Consider the following 16737-nt stretch of genomic DNA (forward strand, 5'->3'; position numbering starts at 1 on the left):
TCTCTCCCCATCCCCCCGGCCCCCCTTCCCCCACGTGTGCTCCTGTGTTTGCACACATGCATGTGTGTTGGTTATTAGAGTAGAAATTTGACATAAGCATCGCATGCATTTTTACGTGCAGTTGCATCAAAAATGGTCAAAAGTTTTCATCATGTTTCGCACCTCTAGAGCTTGTCTCAATAATCACACCTCTTTACTTAGCAATCAATAATTATAGGTTCAATTCTTGGATGGCACACCTCCAAGTATTTGAATCTAAATGATTATATTATATAATTTTTCTTTTTCTCTCCCGAAAAAAAAAGCTCCGATAAGATCTTACATAATAAACACATGCAACATGCACATAATAATTTTTTTTTCACCTGTGAAAGTTACATCGATCCACTTAACTACTAAAGGTTCTAGGATCAAATACTAGGCGGCGTATGTCCAGATAATTATACTCCAATAATTATAATGTAGGTGAATCTTCCTATTTTTCACTCCAAAAAGTGCTTTCACTTGCTTTCTCCTTGTCAACATTTGTCTTTATTAGCTGATTCTCTCCTTGGCAAGTGCACATAATATATAGTTTCAATAGCACTTACAGTTCTCATAAGAGATTGGCATGCCCCAGAAGCTCATATGCAAAGAATAGATGGGTATAACTTTTTATATTTCCTTCAGCCAAGAAAGAAGCCTAGTCGGTACGGAGCATGGACTGAACCCTTTGTGCAAATTCAATATACAACCCGAGATTTTTCTTCAAGAGTAGCCTTTTGAACTTAAATCAGTGATCCAGGCCCATAATATCACTCACATCACTAAACGAACGCACCGAATCTACTCAAGATCCTAGCCCTAAGTACCTTAGGTAGTCCCTTGCAGTTAGGAGCCCAACGAACATTTTCCTACCAGACCAATATCCGCACTGGAAATACGAACAAGACTAGCTTAGAATAGAAAATCAGGTTCAAAGAGAAGCCCGTTTGGTAAGATACATCTAAAGATTTGAAATTTAAATCAAAGAGCCCTATCAAAGCGCAACAACCCACAAATCCAGGCATGAGATAGCAACAAAATCCAACTTTGCAGCATATAGCATTCAACCAAACAACTTAACGGGCTTTAAAGAACCCCAAAAAGCTTCAACAAGAAGCAGAGGCCGAGGGCTGCCAAACCACTGGCACAGAGACGCTACAATGCCGGACAGCAAGAAACACACCTCTCCTCCTGTAGTAGTGTCCACTGGCTGCTCAAAGATCAAGTCTTACCTCTCACTCCGCCGTCCTCTTTCCCATCCCCAACCATGTCCACAGCCCAAACCCCCTACTCTGCAAGTCATTTCTCAACAAGAGGCCACCTCTAACTCCATATTGGCTCCTCTAATTCCAAATTTTTCTGAGAATCATGAAGCAGTTGTTCAAGCTTACTGGAGAAGAGCTAGAGAACTTGAACAAGAACTTCATAAGATAGACAAGTGGTTGAGCACGGAGAGAAAACAAAGAGAGGGCCTCCAGAACTCTATGACAGGAAAACCGCAAGAAGTTCCTGGCACAGAGCTGACGAAACTATCAGACGGGAGTTATCTTCATGAAATTAAGAGATTGGGCAGGCCATGGGGAAGATTAGTCATGCAAGTCTCTGTACCTGCAATTGCTGAGAATGCCACAACTGCAACTGAGGTGCTCTGCAGAAGAATACATGGCGGAAAAAGAAAATGCTAAATACATAAATCTTTATAGGCTTTGCCATTTTCCCTTTTCTACATGCTTGATCAATTTCAAACTAAGGTATTGCCGTTTTTGCAGGTGCTATGCCAAATGGCATCAATGAGAATAGAGGATTTGCTAAGTAGCCTGTTTGAATCAATGTCAATGACCAATATAAGTGGCTTCAAGACGGGTGAATGCAGAGGCAAGTCTGTTTTAGAAGGTTCTGAAGATGGTTTCATGGAGGCTATACTTCTGGATGCAATGGAGAAGATGGAAGGCTTGGTTTTAGAAGGCTTGAGGATACAGATGGGATCGAGTTCAAAAGCCATTAAAATTAAGGAGAGTAAAGGGAAGGAAAGAAGCAGGCAGTGTGTTGTTCTACTGATGCTGATTCAGGTCAGAGATCCAATGGAAGACAATGGAGCTACTGGGGAGTTCATGATTGGACTCATTGAGGTATCGGGTGCAGAGGTATCTGCCAGAAGATTTCATATTCATGGGGTACACATCGCTGGGATAAAGCGTATAAGAAGGACCAATGGGAAAGATTTCATCTGGAGTGCTTCAGCAAAAAGATGCAAGGGAACTTGTAACAGCTGTTGTTGGAAGCATGGAAGGAACCCAGACATTGTCTTTGCACACGAGAGTTAAAGAGAGGTACGAGTATTATTTATTATTTTTTGTAACGATGAATCTGAATAAGTTCGCTTTGTTCAAAGAAACAGGACACCTGCTGATATATTGTAATAAGTTTGTCTCAACCCCTTTTGTCTCGGTTTGTTTTTCCAACTGACTTAATAAAGCAACTCAGAACATCAGTGCAACCAAAACTTGAGGGTGAAATCATTTGAGCTGATTCTTGATCGAATTGCATTAATGAAAGGCTTAACATGCTACAGGATATGACCGCACATAAGAAGAGGATGCAGACACAATAAGTCCTGTACAGAAACTTTCAAGCAGTTGCAAAGTCAAAAAAATCTGTTATGATGTATGCTAGTGCGAAAGAAGCTCTTAAAGTAAACAGTCATTTACTTGAAGTTGACCATACAAGAAAAGGTCGATGAAATCCCTACAGTTATTAGTTGAAAGGGCTAGATATTTGTCGGAAATTCTGTCAAAGGGCATAAGGAAATGAAAGCCTAATACATCTGGCAAGCTTGTTCAAGTTTAAATATAAAAAAGAAAAAACTTCACCATGCATATGAGAGTTTTGCAGATCAACTGGGTATGACTAGAGTTCTAAGGAAAACAATTTGAAGAATACTATTGATGTTTAGAACTTTAGGACGTATGAGTTAAACACCATAAAGGATTAATCAAATTGGTTAGATACCCTCATATTATGGTAGGCCTCCAGACCAACTCCCAACTTCAAAGTAGATCATATTATAATCAACAGCCCAGTAGAAAAATTGATGTCATGGAGTGAACTAATTTGGAACTATTAAGTGATAATGATCCAAATATGACTAGTATACGACTAGTTTAAACTGCTGAAGAAGCACTTTCATTAGTGACAAAAATTCACATTCATAATCATATCGAAGAAAACGGGAAATACGGGGAGAGTAATGAGTCAAAATGTACTATGAGAATAGAACTAATATACATTTATAAAAAAGCTATATATTGAAGTACATTAATGGATTCAGTTGGTTCTTCTGAACTATTTCAAAAATACTTACAAAAGTTAAACAAGATTCTGCTCTGATGCTTCTGTCACCTCTGCTACTTGGAGCTCAGAGGCAAATTTAGTTTATATCAAGTCAAAAGCATGCACCACTACCATCAAAATACTAGAGCATCCTGGATTTCACACCGCCTAGAACCAGAAGAATGACATGATCAGTACATGATAATTCAATGGAAAAGCAAAAAATAATTATTTAATTAGTGTAATGACTATTGTAATGCCAGATGAATAAATATCACATGTCGGTTTTGAGTATCTATGTTGTAATGACCCAAAACCTCACCCAAAAAAACTAGTCAAAGGGTATTATTACCTAGGTTCCCTGACCTTATATAAGTACCCAAGATCTCTCCAACATATATTTGATGTGGGGCTAAACACACCCGCATGTGTCCTCATATACTCTCCCTATTTAAGCTTGCGTATCTTCGCCAAACTAAGAGTCCAATCTCAAATACAAGTGATCAGTTTATGGTCAGCCCCAAAAGGGCCCACGCTACAGTATCCCTCATACACATAGATTGTGGACCGGATTTGCTCTGATACCATTTATAATGAACCCAAAAATAAACTTTGTCTTCGCAAAGTATGAAAACCGAGTTTGAAGGCCTTTATTCACTTGAGTACCAGCTCTCTCTCTCCATGAAGCTGATTGGAAGAGAGAAAGGGCACAGCTATACCCCTAGCATCCTCCATGGTTAAAGGGACAAACTCCAATTTTTTCTACTCTGTGAGACATATTGGATTAGACTTGTGGAATCTGACATGTACTAGCTGTGCACCGTAAAAAAATCCATCTTGGCACACAACTGATGTGGGACTAAACACATGCCTGTATGGGTCTTTACATATACACTACTCTAGATTCAAATTTTCAAACATAAAAAGCATATATATATATATATATAACGCTAATGCCAAAATCCAAGTCAACATTCAATTTGATAGTTTATACTATTCGTTGCTATCTACATAGCCTATAACATGACTTAATGAATGTTCAAGATATTGAAAGGCCAACCATAGAGTAAAACAATTCATTTGTTTTGATTTGAAAATTATTTTATTTTGAAACCACATTTTACATATGTGAGAAAGTCCCCAAAAATTTAGACTGGAACATTTTTCAAATTTGGGCAACGGATATCATGATGGAAGGCATATATCAATAGATTTCAAAATTTCAACATACATTCTAGCACTAGACTGTAACCGTGTGCTAATATACAAGGTGAGCAATATGATGCCCATCAAGCCACCTAGAGCATCCTAGCTCCCAAAAGGCACAGTTTCATGTTGTAAGACAACAGGTATATTGTGGTTTTATTTATTTATTTATTTTTGTTGGGGAGGGGAGGGGAGGGGAGGGGGTTGGGGGTGGGGGTGGGGGGGGAGGGTTTGAGCGCTAGAGTAAAAATTAGGAATAATATATAACAAAAACATGAATAAAATCATGCATAGCATTGCACTGTTTATTCATTTAATGTTTAAATAAAAGGTAGATCACTTCTCAGTATGATTGAAAAGGTGTATGAGGTTATCTGTAGATTTTTCTTAAATGAATTCAGAATTACCAATTCAGTCAACATCCATTCATGTCATATCAGACAGCTTCAAATGCAAAATTCTCTTGCTTAAGTTGAGACGGAAGATGCTGTGTTCCGTATACCCTAGAATGTACCTGGAGTGGCTAAAAGCTGGAATTTTAGGTGAACTGTTGAGATCAAAATGGGAATGTTGGCATCAAATCCAAACCCAGCTGCCACAACCACCCCACCCCCTCCCCCAAAAAAAACCACCACAAAGGACCTAGTTCGTGGCCATTCTAGGTACATCCACTAACAATGTAGAATGTTTTTCATGACAAACAATAGTAGTTGAAATAAGTTTGAAAATTGGGCCTCCTATAAAAGCCCATTTGATGTATGACCACTCACGTACATCTATCAAACACTGAAAATGTTAGAAGAGAAGGTTGCCCAAATGCTTTTGCAGCAGAGCACTGCCTATAGTTAATACTAAATTTCCAAATAGTATGCATGATTCATGTTGCACATTTTTTCAGGGATATGAGGCTTAAATACATGCTTGAATTTTGCTCAAAAGACATGCCAATTGGAAAATTCACTTTTGAATTATATCCTCTAACATGCATAAACACAGGAACTGCTCAAGCTCAGTATGGGTAAGAGTTACTTAAAAAAAAAAGAGTAAAAACAATTTTTCAGGAAGATACAGCTTTGCACACCTCCGCAGATGCTGAATGGATCACTTCTCTCTCAGCATCTAAATGGCTGCTCAATCTCCTAGAGACAAGAAAGAAATGCATAAATGCATAAGCCACTGGAAATACAAAACTAATCACAGAGAGAGAGAGAGAGAGAGGAAAAGGTTCCACAAAGTCACCTTGGCTTCTCAGACTTTGTAAAATGTTTGGACATTATTGAAGCCTGCATTGAGATTCCAAATGAAGGTCAATGTTGTGAGTTCCTTGTAATAAAAACGTTTTGTGCTCAGGGTTCAAAGAAATGGAGGTCTAACGGAAAGAAACATCTTGTGTTTCAAATACACAAGCTCTTAAAATATCCGAGATGTGCTTAATCTTACAAACAAATTCATTTACAGAGGAAAGAGATCCTGAGTTACCTAAAAGATCATATGTTAACGACACTTACCTATTAATTACTGGAGAGGCTTGCATTTACTATTTCATGAAAAATAAAGAAATATATAACTGAGATGGTGCAATTTGTGCACAACCAGAATCATGTGTACATAAATGTTACATACAAATAACTGCACACTGCAAATGAAAACCTACTAATCTATTTTATTGCTTCTATCATGAATACCCCAATAGAGATAATTAAACCCAACAGCACATTGGAGCCTGCCAGAGTTCAGTATATCTCTGCTATTCACCTGTATACTCTAAAAAGAGCATCACTTACACACTTTCCAGAAATAAATAACATGTATTCCTTCATTCATTGCTCGACTGAAAAAGTTTTTATTATTGTGTTGGTTCTTAGATAACTGTCGTAAGTCCCTGCCACACACTCACAGTAAAGGGAAAAGATAACAGAAGGGGGGAACCCACCTGCATTTTTACCATTACCATGTCCAGCAAAAGTGAGTGATCAGTGATATGTTTATTCAAGCTTCAAAAATCAAATGGAAAAGATATCTAAAAAGAACTAAAAATATTTAGCAGTACTAGCATTCAGGTAATTATGATGCATGTTTCATAAAGAAAGTAGATTAGATTAAAAAAATAATAAATAATATTATATAAATAAATAAATAATAAATTAAAAATCAAATTACAACAGAAGATAGAGTTAGGAGATGGACAAAGTTGTTAGAGAGGGAGATAGAAATAAGGTGAAATAAGTTTATTATAGTAGTTAGGATAGAGAGAGGAATTTGAGGCTTAGAAAGATACCATCATATGCGAGAAGATGCACGAGAGAGAATTTAAAATAATTTTATGCACATTTTTGTTTACAAAAGTACCCATCTTGATGATTGTTATATAATTTAGTTTTTTTTTGTAAATCATTCATGGGCAAATCTGAAAGACCCAAAGAACCCCACTATGCTCCTTTTAATATAGTATACTATGCTCATCTACATGCAGACTAACTTTTAAAGGATCAGCAGTCATGCAGACTAGCATTGGGCACATGTAACACATATGGTTTATTCGCAATGAAGGAGAATTCAGTCAATGGTTGTGATTCCAGCAAGCATGATTGTTTACAGTATATCTTAAACAAGTATACTCCCATTCTATTTACAATAACACAATCATTTAATGATGTAAAAAACAATATTTATTAGAGAGTGAATATGGAGAGGTGAATTTGGAGTTACCCAGAAGTGAGACCCACAGACTCACCAGCTTCTAAATAAGGTGCAAGCTCTCACACATAAAAACCTAGTCATGCTAGCCTTTTGCATTACATACAATCTTGATTAATTTCAACCAAAACAAGCATAAATTGATTAAGATGTCGAGATGTACAAACCCAAATCAACAAACTACTTCTATCATCAAGACTGAATTATGAAATAAGAAATAAAACCAATTTTCAAAAATAGTAACTTAAACCTGCTCTTGAATGATACTCCTAGCTTCAACAAGTTGAGCTTCAAGTTCAAGCTCTCTCTCGGTTGCTTCAGAGGTCACCTCTGCTCCTTTTTGTGCATCTTGAAGTTGTATCATCCGTGCCTATTCCAAGAAATATCATGATGATAATGATGATGTTGGATGATGAAAGTTGAAGCAATCCAGACAGAAAGGATCAAAAGAAGATAATCATTAAGCTCTTAGCTCCAAGCCAATGGAAACCACCTTTATTGAAGCCATCTTAGTTCGCAAGCTCTCTTCTATTTGATCTCTGGCCATGTGGAAAGGTAGATCAAAGACATCCTGGCAGTAACAATTACATGCTTAATTAGAAATACCTAATCTAAAAGAAAAACAACAATCAGTTAAAAGAATCCCCCCATTCCCCAAAACCCAAAAAAGAAATTCCCGCTCTCCTTGAGTTCGATGTTTAGCAATTAAAACCATACCGTCCTGCTACCTAAGGGAGACTGAGGAGACCCTGCCTCTTGTTTTTCATTGACAGCAGTTTGTTGGGACAACCCATTTGGAGCATTTAAAAAGTCCCGCATATCCACCTAAAGAAGCAAAAAGGATTGGCAAAACAATTCATTTAAACTTTGCTTGAATTAAGATCAACACAGCTTGCAATTATTAAAAAATAGCATATTAAGAATCAGAATTGACACCATATGATCTTCCAGTGGCTTCTATGATAATTTGTTAGAAAAGAAGCTTATGTCTAAACAGAAGATGGGTAGAAGAAGCCATATCTAACTTCTTTGGAAAAAGAAGGTTATAATCAATTAAGATGATCATTTAATGATATAGACAGCATTATTCTTCAAAAGAAATCAGAAAGGGAAGCAAACAAACAAGAGATGAAACCTATGAAGCATGGACAAGGATATGGGACACAGATATGACATGACACAATTGAACCAATACAATACGTTTCGGAGAAATAGAACCGAGAATAGCTGGGATACAGAAATAAATAAATAAGTATTTTTAAATATTCGAAAAAGCATCATAAAGCTTACTGGGTTATCATATAACATAAAGCATAATTATTTATCATAATAACACAGTACCATGCTCCATACAACAATAAACTCTAGAGTTAACCCTCCATCATGCCCATTAGAAGGTCAACATTCATCAAAAAGAAAAAAAGGGGAAAATGTCCTCAGCAGTTGCACCAATACAACAAATCTTGGAGAAATAGAATATAATAATAGCTGATTATACAGCAATATATAAATATATATTTATATATATGTACAAAGGCATCCATAAAGCATAATGTTATCATAATAACATAGTCCGACATAAAGCATAATGTTATCATAATAACATAGTCTGATACCCCATACAACAATATCGACTCTAGGGTTAACCCTCCATCATGCCCATTACTAGAAGGCCAACATTCATGAAAAAGAAAAAATGGGAAAATCTTCTTCATACCAGTGGTTTCAAGAAGTATCCCAGGCATATTTAGGAATTGTTTGGATTATTTTCCATTTTTGATTAAAAAAATAAACCAAGTATTGTACATGTATCCTAACTTCACCTGAACAAGTATCAAAATCTGATACATAGAAAATATGAACACAGCATGCAATTTAAATCATCCATTTGTCAACTTGTAGATTAGAAGCAATTCTTTTGTGAACCGCCAGGACAAACTAAAACCAAAAAAAAAAAAAAGAAAGAAGAAAAGACAGGATCCAAATTTCTCTAGTAACTGTTCCCTAATCAAACCATAAAACCGTTTCATTTACTAATGAACAGCACAAGGGGAACCATTAACACGCTACTTTTTTTAAACACTCCCAAAATTCAGGCAAGAATCTCCAAGATTAACAATATGATCTTTCCATATAATGAAGAGTGCCACCATTGAGGGGGAGAAAACATCTTCAAAGCACTTCAAAACACCTTTGAACAATGAGATAGGAAAATATCTTACTCGAGCTTTTCAACTAAAATGGCCATAAGACGTGAAGACATTCCTATCAGATCACCGAAGAAAACAAAGTAAACCATGAATTTGTCTTGGCCCAATAAGATTCAGATTAGAGTGCATGAAAATGGTTTACAAGTATCGGACAGTCACTTAATGTGCCTAAACAAATATCTAACTATGAAAGATATCGCTGGACAAACTATCAGAGGGCCAGCTAATTCCTTGAGAAGCGTCAAATTCTTGCATCATATAAAAGCAATCATGAATTTCTTGAGAAGAATCAAACAAGAAATCCTCATTCAATTTAATCAGAATGGCAAAATCAAAAAGGCATCAGATGATTATACAAGATGATGCATTATGCAAAATATTCTAAATGTCACAAACTTTTATAATGAATTATCTCTCAGCTCGTGGTCATGAAAGCCAACTTCCTGCTTCATTCCATAGTTGATTAGTTCACTGACATCTGTTCAAAAGAGTGCAGTTCTCATTTACCTAATACCGTATATTTTCGCGTCAAGAATTGTCAATGGTAAACCAGTTTCTTGGAGCATTATTTCAAGGCATGATGCCACATCAATAAGACCAAGCAGCCAAAACCAACTTACAAACCATGAATGAGATGGGAAAAAGGGCATCTCCAACATCAAAACATTCTGAAAGCACATGCAGGCTTACATAGATCATCCATCAAGACTCTATTAATGTCATTTAACATATGAGGGAAGTCTAGAGAAGCTCTACCTCTGATCCTGCTATTCAATTTATTCCAAGGCATCATGTGAACAGAAGACTACAGGAGAAAAACATAGAAATGGAAGCAAGCCCCATAATGAGATATCTTCATATCTGACCTTTATAATGACAATATCTCTACCATGAGAATCCAAAACATGCTTGAGGATCTACAACCTTAGTTCCTAGAACTGAAAAGATAACCTACAACATTTGTCCTTTTTGTCTTCCATAGAGAACTGTAAAAATAAGACCAACTGTTTTACAACAAAACCAATATAATGATCTCACTACTCCTTTACAGTATTAACTATTTCTGGCTTACACTGCGCAAAAGGTAGTTGTCTTCCATTTGCCACTCCGTCCAAAAAATGCTTGTTTTACAAGATACACCTTGATCGCACAAGAAATATTTTTTTTTTAAAAAAAGAATTATGTGCATTAATGGAAATTATGGGGATTGGATCAACATGTGTAGTTCTTAACTCCAAATGTTACCAACTTGCAACCAATATTTAAAAAGCAGAAAGCAACAGATAAATATACTGAGTATAAAAATAAACTAAATGTATGAGAAAAGAACATGAACCACAGGAGACCTTATGCTAGAAAATAGATTAGGATGTCAAGTTAGTTCCCAAAATAAAAAGTATTTCCCCTCATGCAGTTTATTCTATGTAAGATACATGAACCCAAAGTAAACAACTTTTTTAGGTTTCTAGAGGAAAATATAAAAAGCTCGAGCAATGACAAATGAAGGCCAATTCAGATTCTTGGATTTCATTAGGCCATTCCAAAATATACCTTTCTCTTGGGGGCAGCAGTGCATTAAAATGGCCTTCTTTTCTAATGCCTCAACCATTTACAGCTGTGACAGATTTCTATAAATAAAGAACTAAAGCTAAACTTATAGTAAAATAAGGATCACAAAGATCCCTTGGACTTCATAGGCAAGAATAATATGTTGTAACCATCTTTCCTTCTCTTGAAAGTAACACCATAGAAAAGCCTTCTTTTTTAGTGACTCAACCATCTGCAGCAGTTGAGGTATGGCAGCAATGGCATACAGTCATAATTGGCAGTTGCCAACAAGAAGCAAGGCATCCTCCCACCCAGACTTATAGAACTTTTAAAATTGAAATATTATCTGCAAAATACACTTGTTGCTATAGGGCAGGGCGTTAGATAAACTCAGCAAAGTTAAATATTTAAGGTAAATTTCAGAACAATGCCTTTACAAGATTGGGGAGGAAAAAAAGTATGAAAGAAAGCAGGCAATAGAAATTCAATTTTGCTCAAGAGATATTGAAAGAATAACATGTTTCCAAATTCTTGAGTCTTGACATCATAAATAAAAAAAACAGTGGCATAAATATCTAATTTTTCATGACCTTTAATTTTAAAAAAACAAAGTACAAAACATAGCCTATCACTCAACAAAATATCAGTATAATAAATTAATTGTCTAAAAAATAACCTTCCACTAAAAGCATTTTTTGGGGATAACCAGAGAGTTCCATCTCAATATACCCCTAGATCAATCATATCAAAGATATGTTTATACAACAGCAAACAAGTAAAGACAAAAGATAATAAAAAAACTCTTAACAGCTTACTATTACATGTTCCTACCTGCATAGAACGTAGTAAAGCCCGCAAATCAGCATTCTCTGACATCAGCTCTTGCTTCTTTACTTCATATGCATCAACCTATTGGCACCATGTAAGACATGAAGGAAGTAAAAAACCACAAGCATCAATTCACTGAGTTGAACATTTTTCCTACAATCATTTTATAGAAATCACTGTCCGCCTTCTTTCCGTTCCACGTTCCACGCTGACGCCCTTCTTTCTGTTGCCATTAACAATAAGCCCCATCAAATGGAAATAATCTTAATTGTCTGAAGCATCAAAAAGCTGTACCAGGTGCAAAGGTAGAATTGAAAAACAAAAAGGCTTTAAAAAATGTGATGCGAAGCGCATGAGGATTGGTGCAATCCAATTTGATATGGAGAATTTTAGAAGGTATGTGTTTATGCATGTAGTTGGCTTGTTAGAACTATAAATTGATAAAAACAACTTTAGAAAACCTGCAGTAAGTTCATTATTTCCATCCCTGACCGAGATTCCTTCTTTTTCTCCATTAACACTTGGTTTAGCCTCTCCTGCAAAACAACAGATTGATACCTCCAGTTATTTTGTAAACGCATTTGGGCATGTTCCCTTATGTGATTAATGAAAACTTTTGCCAAAATGAATATCTCATTATATAAACCATACACCATAGCAGTAGCATTACCTGCAGTTTTATATATTCCTTCTCTTTTTTCTTCATTTCATGTATTTGTTGCGTGCGCACTTGCTTTTCAAGGAAAATTAATGAAGCAGGAGTAATGAATTTTGAGGGAAAGAAAATAAGATGATGATGAAGAAGAAGAAAGAGTATTTCCCGGAAAGGAGAAGGCACAGAGTCACAATGAGAAGATATTTCTCACCTGATTACCAATGACCATTCTCTGAAATTCATCACGTTCCTGCTGCAGCTTTTCAAGTTGAGCCTTCAGAGCTGCAGTATGTTTAGCCTCCTGATAACAATAAAAGAGTTGCAAAGACTGAGTGATCCATTATCATTTAAAGAAGTGATCCATGGAGGAAATGCAATGAACCAACCATTCGGGTTAAAGTGGCTAGCTCTCGATCTTTTGCAGCTAATTGTGACTCAAGCCTTTCAACCTTGGCCTCTAATCTTGATATATCTGACTGCAATCTATAATAATACAACAGCACTCTCATCAAAAATTGTGCCTTCTGTCATTAGCTCAAAATGGCAACATGGAGCCCCTAACATAGATGTGAGATTATCCAATTTCAGTTATGATTAAGTAAACTAATCCAATTTAAGAAGCTCCTAACAGAGGTGTTCATATGGACTATTTCTGCTTTGGCACTAAATTTGGTGACTTGGACTAGTGGAAAGATCTTGAAGATCCACTGGGCACAAAATGATAACCCTCATGACTAATAGTAACATATAAATCTCTTACCACCCAAAGAAAGTTTTCATATTGAAAACCAGCCTCAAAAATTCTATATTAACATAGCATATGAAAATTCCCAAACTGAACAGGTCAACCGATCATGGATATGCATTTACTTGGGTAGATATCGTGATAATATCTTTCATTGCTTGCATCAACTTTCTGTAGTGGTGAGAAAAAGGTAGCATCTTGAAGGGATTGTGAGGAGACATGGTAAAATCATGCTGGTGCGCAACTAGTTGAGGTGTAATTATAGATCATGTCACCGAAATATGCAATTTATAAATCTATATAAGTTATCATAAATAAGAAAGATGGGAAATTCAGTACACAACTGTTCATGGTTCGGAAATAGACAGTTGACCAGCAAAACATGCACCTCATAAATAAGAAAGATGGAAAATTCAGTACACAACTGTTCATGGTTCAGAAATAGACAGTTGACCAGCAAAACATGCACCATGATCCTCTTGGCAGATCAGTACTAGACTAATAGTCATCTCACATAAACAGTATCAGTATTTAAATTGGGATGACAAACCACTGGGAAGCACGAACTTGATAATTATTGATAAATGACCGATAAATGACCAGACATTAAGATACCCAAACATAATGCAATGTAACCAATGCAAAAAACCCTAAAATCATCTCCGATCATGTACGTTTGTATATATATCAACTTAAACTTGTCAAACTCTGACCTACATTAATAGACCAATTCACATAACAACTCCTCTCTGTTTTGCGAAAGACAATATGCTAAGTTCTCTTTGCAACGACTGAAAATTCCATTCAGTGCCACAGATCGCTCCAAATTCTAGTAAGTATGATAACGTAACGGTTGGATTTAAACTCTGCTTACATATACAAAGTTAATTGGAATAACATTATTGGATCCCCATAAATTAAGGCACTAAGAAAGATCAAATTGATAAATAAAAAAAAATTCACCTCTGCCTGTGCTCATTCGATGACTCCCTAAACTCAATGTCGCGCTGCCTTTGTTGAAGCAGAGAATAGATGCAATTGCATGTCCTTGCGATCGAAACCTACCACCAAGAAAGTAAAAATAAAAACAAGAAAACTGGACGAAAAAACCGATTAATATACGAGAATAAAGAAAGACAGTCGGATCAAGAGGACGCACGGGATCAGCAGCAAAGAGATCGAGGGAGGCGGGGAATCCGAAGGTCACCAGCGTCTGGTTAAGGTACTTGGCGCAATGCTCCAGGTTCCCAGCGTCGGCAAAGGCGTATTCCCTGCAAGATCGAATTAAAACCCTAGAAAACGGGCACTGGGTTCAGGAACATGGATCGAACGGCCCAAGGCCGCTCGAGAGGGAAGATCTCCTCACCCGATCCCGAACGGCGGCCCCCCAGATACCTGCATTGGAGTATAATTGAGCCCAGACACCGATCGAAGAGAAGAAGAGGAAAGGGAATTCGAAAGGGGAACGATAGAGAGAGTGGAGAGAGTTACTCCAGGGTCGAACTCGGACTGAATCGCGGACATCTTGGAACTCGGAAGCTTCTTCGTACGGCGAACAACGGAAGTCCACCCGGTTACACTGCGATCCGTCAGAGGAGCTGTCCGGAAATTTGAACGGGGGTTTATGAAGGCCGGGGCCGGAGCCCGAGGGGAAACTTATACATCATCCGTTGCTAACGTGCGCCAGCTTGTGATGTACGCTAGGGGTGCCAATCTTGTTTACTCTTGCATATATAAATTTCTATGCGTTAGAAAACATCTGTCCGTTACTATGAGAAAGTTAACGGCAGATATCACATTAGCATAACTACTGTATGCGGACAAATGCTGAAAAGATTCTGCTTGGGGGCGCTGGGGACAGTAATCGGACGGTCCAAATGGCGGTTGGATCTTTTCGTTGGGGGGACGGTCCGTTGCCTTCAAAATAAAGCGGTTAAAATTAACAGGTAGTCCCAATCGTGGCCTAGGATTCGCTTCCGCAGGCCGGCCAAAATCCGACGATTTTTCGAATTTTAAACAAGTAGCAGCCGGCTCGAATTCAGTTAGCGGGTCGGGTCTAGAGATACCACTAACCCTTCCGCGAATCCCTTTTCTTTTCTTTTCTTTTCTTTTTTTTCTTAAGTAGGTAAGTCATACCACACGGATACGAACACACCCAATAAAATTAGAGAACAAAATATCACGAAATGCCCTAGGCAGCTTCCCTTTCCTTTTTTTTGCTTATCCAACCTCTCTGGAAAGAGAATTATGAGGGAGATCGGAATCGAGTGCACGTCTTGGTTGCTTCGCAGAAATATGTTACCGATGTATTCTAATATGATAACCTCGCTCGACGTCCATTCATGGCTTCGCTGCCTCTGTATCGGCGCCGCTCCTATCTTCGAGGTATTCCTCTTTTTTTATCCCACTTATACTCTCCGCATAATATATAATATCAATATTAATGTTATTTTCAATATTCATATTATATTTAAAATATTAATACTATTGGATAAAACATAGAATAACAAACTAAGGATAGTTTTGTCATTTTAAAAAATAAAAAATAAAAAAATGAAAATTATGTTGCCCCCTTTTTGTTTTTTCATTAAATAGATTTATGATGGGAGGCAAAATAAATCGTCCTGCTCTAGCGTAGAACCACCCAATTCCTATCGAGCAGATCTTAGAGCTGAGCAAGTCAGGCCTCGGTCCCGCTAAAAGCAAGACTGACCTCGAACCCTGCCGAAGGCTGAGCCGACCTTGACCAAAGATCATGCCGATCTCAACCCCCGCCAAAGGCCGAGTCAACCTCCCCAAGCACATGCCGCGGTGCTGGCTACGCTATGACATGCCAACCAAGGACCATGCTTTGTTGCCCCAACTATGCTTGCTGCCAAAAGTCATACCCCGCCACACCAGTCAGCACCATGCCATGCACAAGGACTGTTCAAACTGTGTGCCTCAAGCGAGCCCTGATCTTGGCCACATACCATCTGGTCAAAACCATCTCCTTCCATAATGAGGATGAACTATACCTCCGCTACCTAGGCACCCTTGTAAGGATTATAAATAAGCCATATCAAAAATATTCATGAACTTTTTTCCAACTCTAACTAAGCCATCGGAGGGCTTTCGCCGGAATTCCCGGCCAATGCTTTGTGAAGATACCTCGGAGCGCAGGAGGAGGCCCTCTTTCTCCATTCCGGTCGGCGTCTTCTTGGCTTCCTCCAAAGTGGTCACCCTCAGGCGAAATTTCAACCCCAACAACTTTGAAGAATTTGAGTACAAAATTTTGCAAAATTAAGTAGAAAACATGATGTTGTTCTCTTTCTGCTCCTCTGTGTAATTTTCTTTCTAATAATTCAGCTGGTCATGCTACAACCAGCCGACACTACCAGAGGAGCCATGCACGACGCTACCAATCCGCAGCATCATTCACCTGCTGACAAACTTCGGTGGCTTCAAAACCCGACACGTGCCGAATGATCTGCTTCCACATGTTCGCCGGCAAC

At 37.6% G+C, this 16737-nt stretch overlaps 1 protein-coding gene across 2 annotated transcripts; it reads right to left on the reverse strand.

Moving 5' to 3' along the window:
* Positions 1-1056: 1056 nt before the first annotated feature.
* LOC103707085 (afadin- and alpha-actinin-binding protein-like) lies at positions 1057-14892 on the reverse strand. 2 transcript variants are annotated; one of them, XR_604082.4, is made up of 17 exons: positions 14735-14892; positions 14610-14638; positions 14403-14514; positions 14207-14304; positions 12885-12981; positions 12710-12799; positions 12514-12576; positions 12305-12379; positions 12001-12066; positions 11847-11924; positions 7975-8082; positions 7751-7828; positions 7508-7627; positions 5800-5843; positions 5642-5699; positions 3386-3522; positions 1057-1641 (listed from the first exon to the last, which is right to left on the reverse strand). XR_604082.4 is itself a non-coding variant. In XM_008791444.3 (16 exons), the coding sequence occupies exons 1-16, from the start codon at positions 14765-14767 to the stop codon at positions 3514-3516; spliced, it is 1158 nt and encodes a 385-aa protein (XP_008789666.1). In that variant the 5' UTR covers positions 14768-14892; the 3' UTR covers positions 3259-3513. The 2 variants fall into 2 exon arrangements, 1 of the variants encoding a protein (XP_008789666.1); XM_008791444.3 differs by lacking the exon at positions 1057-1641 and having other exon boundaries at positions 3259-3522.
* Positions 14893-16737: the final 1845 nt, after the last annotated feature.

This window comes from Phoenix dactylifera, chromosome 7, assembly GCF_009389715.1.
Source record: "Phoenix dactylifera cultivar Barhee BC4 chromosome 7, palm_55x_up_171113_PBpolish2nd_filt_p, whole genome shotgun sequence".
Lineage (NCBI taxonomy): Eukaryota > Viridiplantae > Streptophyta > Magnoliopsida > Arecales > Arecaceae > Phoenix > Phoenix dactylifera.